Below are 6,186 nucleotides of genomic sequence, written 5' to 3'. Positions count from 1 at the left end.
TAGATGCAGAAAAGGCTTTTGACAAAATACAACATCCATTACTATTTAAAACATTAGACATAATAAGAATAAATGGAGCCTTCCTTAAAATAATAGGTTGTATCTATTTAAAGCCACCAACAAGTATTATCTGTAATGGGGAGAAGCTAGAAGCATTTCCCATAAGATCAGGGGTGAAACAAGGGTGTCCACTATCACCCCTATTATTCAATCTGGCACTAGAAATGTTAGCAGTAGCAATTAGAGAAGAAAAAGAAATCAAAGGAATCAAATTAGGCAAAGAAGAAACCAAGCTATCACTCTTTGCGGATGATATGATGATATACTTAGAGAATCCTAGAGAATCCATTAAAAAACTACTTGACACAATAAATAAATTTGGCAAAGTTGCAGGATATAAAATAAAGCCACATAAAACCTCAGCATTCTTATATATTTCCAATTAATTTCAACAGCAAGAGATAGAAAAAGAAATCCCATTTAAAGTTACTGTAGACATTATAAAATATCTGGGAATCTACCTGCCAAAACAAACCCAGGACCTATTTGACCACAACTAAAAAATACTTTTCACACAAATAAGTCAGATCTAACTAATTGGAAAGGCACCATGGCTGGGTCAAGCTAATATAATAAAAAGGACAATTTTACCTAAATTGAATTATGTATTTAGTGCCATACCAATCAGTTTACCAAAAAACTACCTTATAGGCAGTTGCCGCCGGGGAGTTTCTCTTCCTTTATCTCCTGTCCCCTATGGCCTGGAAGAATTGAGACCCAGCTGCTGCTAGCGCTGCCACCGCCTCCCATAAGGGGGCCGAGCCTGGGGCAGCCGCGGCCCGCGCGTCCATAGGCAAGAGGTTACAGCAGGAATTGATGACCCTGATGATGTCTGGAGACAAAAGAATTTCTGCCTTCCCAGAGTCAGACAATCTCTTCAAGTGGGTTGGGACCATCCATGGGGCAGCCGGTACTGTATATGAAGACCTAACATACAAGCTTTCCCTAGAATTCCCCAGTGGCTACCCCTATAATGCTCCCACTGTGAAATTTGTCAAACCTTGTTACCATCCTAATGTGGACACCCAAGGGAATATCTGTTTGGATATCCTCAAGGACAAGGGGTCAAATACGTATGATGTCAGGACCATCCTGCTATCTATCCAGAGTCTGCTGGGAGAACCCAACATTGACAGCCCATTGAACACACATGCTGCTGAACTTTGGACAAATCCCACAGCCTTTAAAAAGTACCTGCTGGAAACCTACATGAAGCAGGTGACTAGCCAAGAGCCCTGACCCTGGCTGCCCAGACTACCTTCCTTCATCTTGTGTGTATGTGTATGTGTGTGTGTGTGTCTATCTTTTCCAATTCCTTATAATCTGTCTTCTTCTGTAAAGGACTGTATCATACTGTTTTCCTTCTTTTTTTCCCTTAAACTCTAATCCAGCCTTCAACATTAATGTATAAATAAATAAAGTTTTGTTTTTTTTAAGCTGAAAAAAACTACCTTATAGAGCTAGAAAAAATAGTAAAAAAAATCATTTGGAAGACAAAAGGTCCAGAATATCAAGGGAATTAATGAAAAGAAATGCTAGGGAAGGTGGACTAGCTATACCAGATTTTAATCTGTAATATAGAGCAGCAGTCCTCAAAACTACTTGGTACTGGCTGAGGGATAGAGTAGTGGATCAACGGAATAGATTGGGTACATGAGACTCATAAGTCAATGACTGTAATATTCTACTGTTTGATAAACCCAAAGACCCCAGTTTTTGGGATAAGAACTCACTATTTGACAAAAACTGCTGGGAAAACTGGAATATAGTATTGGCAGAAACTGGGTATAGACCATTATCTAACACCATATACCAAAATCAAGTCTAAATGGGTGCATGATCTAGGTATAAAGGCTGATAATCTAAGCAATCTGGGAAAGCAAGGAATAGTCTACCTGGCAGATTTGTGGAGAGGGGAAGACTTTATGACCAAACAAGAATTACAGGTCATTATAAAATGCAATATGGATAATTTTGATTACATTAAATTGGAAAGCTTTTGTACAAACAAAGCCAATGTAACCAGGATTAAGAGGGAAGTGTAAAATTGGGAAAGAACTTTTACAACTATGTCATTGATAAAGGACTCATTTCTAAAATATACAGAGAATTGAGTCAAATCTATAAGAATACAAGTCATTCCCCAATTGATAAATGGTCAAAGGATATAAACAGGCAATTTACAGAGGAAGAAATTAAAAATATTTATAAGCATATGAAAAAATGCTCTAAATCACTATTGATTAGAGAAATGCAAATCAAAAGAACTCTTAGCTACCACATCTCACCAGTCAGATTGGCTAAGATGACAAAACGGGCAAATGACAAATGCTGGAGAGGATGTGGACAAATTGGAACACTAATGCATTGCTGGTGGAGTTGTGAACTGATCCAACCATTCTGGAAAGCAATCTGGAATTATGCCCAAAGGGCTATAAATAATTCCATACCCTTTGACCCAGCAATACCACTTCTAGGGTTGTATCCCAAAGAGATTATAGAAGTGGGAAAAGACCCATATGTACAAAAATATTTAAAGCAACTCTTTTTGTGGTAGCAAAGAATTGGGAATTAAGGGGGTGCCCATCAATTGGGGAATGACTGAACAAGTTGTGGTATATGCATGTTATGGAATACTATTTTTCAATAAGAAATGAGGAGCAGATGGACTTCATATATACCTGGAGAGGCTTATATGAACTGATGCTGAGTGAGAAGAGTAGAGCCAGGAGGAATTTCTACACAATTACAGACACAACATATATGTGATGACCAACTTTGATAAATTGGACTCTTCTCAGCAATCCAAAGTCATAAGTCAAACCCAAAAGACTCATGATGGAGAGAGATGTTTACATTCAGAGAAAGAACTGAGATTGAACCCCAGATTGAAGCAAACTACCTGCCCTTTTTTGTTTTATTATTTGGTTTTGTTTCCTCTTTCACATTGTTCATTCATTCCATCTGTTACAATCCTTCTTTATAACCTGACTAATGCCTAATGTGAAAGTATTTGAAGATACTATACTTGATTGTATGCCGCCTCCATGGGGAGGGGAGGGGAGAGGAAGAGAAAATTTGAAATTCAAGAAATTGTGGTAATGATTCTTGTAAACTAAAAGTGAACAAATTAATAAAGACCAAAAAAAAGATTGTTTCCCAGCCTTCTTCTTCCCTTCTAATTTTAGTTGTATTGGTTTTATTTGTGCAGGCCTTTTTAATTTAACTTAATGAGTTCATTTTACATTTGGTTATGCTCTCTGTCTCTTGTCTGTTGACAAATTCTTCCCTTCTCCATAAATCTAACCAAGTAAACTATTCCTTGCTTTCCTAATTTGCTTATGGTATTACCCTTTATGTCTAAATCATGTACCAATTTTGAACTTATCTTGGTATATGGTGTAAGATGTCTGTCTGTACCCAGTTTCTGCCATATTGTTTACCAATTTTCCCAACAGTTTTTGTGAAAGAGTGAGTGCTTATTCCAAAGATTATGATCTTTGGATTTGTCAAACACTAGGGTACTATGGTCATTTACTACTGTGTCTTGTGTATGTAATCTATTTTACTGATCTGCCACTCTATTTCCAGATAGTTTTGATATTTACCACTTTATAATATGGTTTGAGATCTGGTATAGCTAGACTACCTTCCTTTGCTTAGCCTCCTGTGAAGCCAAGCACAAGCAGCTTTCTAGAGGACTACTGCTGTGAACAGCTTTAAGGTTCTGATAACATAGTATTGTGAGATCTCTATTTATTCAGCAGTAAATTAAAGCAAAACATTCACAGAAGCAAAAGTACAGCATTTACAATGTTATATCATAACAAGTTATCACTAAAGTGGCCACATAGTTTTCACCAAAGTGGCCACATAGCTTTAAACAAAAGTTTCAGTAAGTCCTTAACTCAGTCATCCTTGCGGAGCAAGCCTCTGTAAAGGACACAAAGTACAAAGCTCAAAGTTCTCCACCCCTAGGTCACATTGTATCATGATCTTCTCAGTCAGCATTAAGTACCCAAGAAGAGGTCTTTTCATCTTGACTGGAGGCTGGCTCTCAGATTCCATGGTTCCCGTTCCATGGTCCTATCTCCTGCCTGAATCTACCCAACTGACACCTGGATTCAAAGGGACAGCTCTCAGCTCCTCATCCAGCACCTCATCCAGTTCTTGTTCCATATTGAAGCTCACACTATCCAGTCCACCTCAAGTCCTTCAAAGTTTCTGTTTCTGGGAAGATAAAGCTTAACAGAACCAAAATAACATTTATACATATTGCTAGGACTATCATCAATTCCCTATCTGCCTGTGAAATCAACACAGACCCACATACAAAGTCTGAGAACTCAACAGAAATCATCAGTATAGTCCCAGGACCTCCAAATCCCTCCTCCAGGACTTTAGTAAACAGAAAAGAAAATCCTCTTTCAAGGATTCCAGTAAGGTCCCAGGGCTTCTGCACAAAGTATTACAAACACAAATCAACAGAGACAGAATACACTAACAGTGCCTGGCCACCACAAAGTTCCCCTTCTCAATTTTGCCACCACAAGGACTCACTTCTCAATTCTGCTCTTCCCAGATTGGGCTTCTTCTTATATATGGTCATTAAGCTCCTCCCTTTTTCACCTCTTCCTGTTGCTAATGCAACAGGGGCTTACAAGTTCTGGGGTTTACAAGTTGTGGGGTTCACAAGTTCTGTTTTTTAACAAAGACTTGATATAATCCATCATGGGCAAGGCTTAAAAGAAATTTGAACTGAAACAAGGTGCTTAATAATTAAATAGTTGAAACAAGGTGCTAAGTACTTCTTTATCTGCCATTACGCCTCCCACCCCTATTAATTCCTTTGATACTCTTGACTTTTTGTTCTTCCAGTTTAATTTTATTCTTTCTATCTCTACAATTTTTTTTGGTAGTTTGATTGATATGGCACTGAATAAGTAATGTAGGCAGAATTGTCATTTTTATTATATTGGCTCAGCCTACTAAATGAGTAATTGATATTTTTCCTGTTGTTTAGATTTTACTTTATTTATGTGAAGAGTGTTTTATAATTGTGTTCATCCAGTTCCTGCATTTGTCTTGGCAGGTAGACTCCAAATATTTTATATTGTCTACAGCCATTTTAAATGGAATTTCTCCTTCTATCTCTTGTTGTTGGGCTTTGTTGTTAATCAATAGGAATGCTGATGATTTATTCAAGCTTATTTTATACACTCTAATTTTACTAAAATTGTTGATTATTTCAAGTAATTTGGGGGTTTCTTTTTCTTAAGAAGCCTATTTATGGCTTCTTCAATTTCTTTTTCTAAGATAGGCTTATTTAAGTATTCTACTTCTGTGAATCTAGGCAATTTATTTTTTGTAAATATTCATCCATTTCCTTTATTGTCCTGATATATCTTGATATCCTAATATCAATTTTATTGGCAAGTATCTGGGCAAAATAATTCCTAATGATTAATTTTATCTTTATGGGTTGTAAATTCACCCTTTTAATTTTTTTTATACTGGTAATTTGGTTTTCTTTTTTTTTTTTAAATTATATTAGCCAGTGATTTATCTATTTTAATATTTATTTTATACCCCACCCCCATAAAACTAGCCCCTAGTTTTATTTTTATTTCAGTTGTTGTTTTACTCTCAATTTCATTAACTTTTTTGATTTTCAGGAGTTCTATTTTGGTGTTATTTAGGAATTTTCAATTTGTTATTTTTTCTAGTTTCTGTAGTTGCATGCCCAATTAGTTGACCTGTTATTTTTCATTAATATATGTTTAGAGATATAAATTTTTACCAAGTCCAACTTTATATAAATATTAGCTAGGATGATAATGATAGTGATGATGATGAATATTATCCCATTAATTTTGATATGTTATCTCATTGTTATTATCTTGGATGATATTATTGTCTCTGATTTCTCTTTGGCCCACTCATTATTTAAGATTAGATTATGTACTTTTTAAATTTTTTAAATTATTGCTTCAAAGGTCCTTTATTGAATGTAATTTATATTACTTTACAGTTTGAAAAGAATAAATTTAATCTTTCCTCTTTTCTGCATTTGTTTGTTAGCTCTTTGTGGCCTAATATATATGAAGATTATATGCACAGCTAAGA

At 35.8% G+C, this 6,186-nt stretch overlaps 1 protein-coding gene across 1 annotated transcript; it reads left to right on the top strand.

Annotated features, from left to right (window-relative positions):
* The first annotated feature begins 713 nt into the window (after positions 1-713).
* On the top strand, positions 714-1,483 carry LOC138175559 (ubiquitin-conjugating enzyme E2 C-like). The gene has a single exon (XM_069106034.1). The coding sequence runs from the start codon at positions 877-879 to the stop codon at positions 1,297-1,299; it is 423 nt and encodes a 140-aa protein (XP_068962135.1). The 5' UTR covers positions 714-876; the 3' UTR covers positions 1,300-1,483.
* Positions 1,484-6,186: the final 4,703 nt, after the last annotated feature.

Source organism: Petaurus breviceps, unplaced genomic scaffold (genome assembly GCF_028583685.1).
Source record: "Petaurus breviceps papuanus isolate PSGF00001 unplaced genomic scaffold, PetGlider_PUasm1.0 78, whole genome shotgun sequence".
NCBI lineage: Eukaryota > Metazoa > Chordata > Mammalia > Diprotodontia > Petauridae > Petaurus > Petaurus breviceps.
Note: the sequence above shows the minus strand (reverse complement) of the source record. Positions and strands in the feature narration are given on the sequence as shown.

What these genes read in the sequence shown, in the direction of transcription:
- LOC138175559 (XM_069106034.1), top strand. Translation starts at nt 877, where the DNA reads ATGACCCTGATGATGTCTGGAGACAAAAGAATTTCTGCCTTCCCAGAG.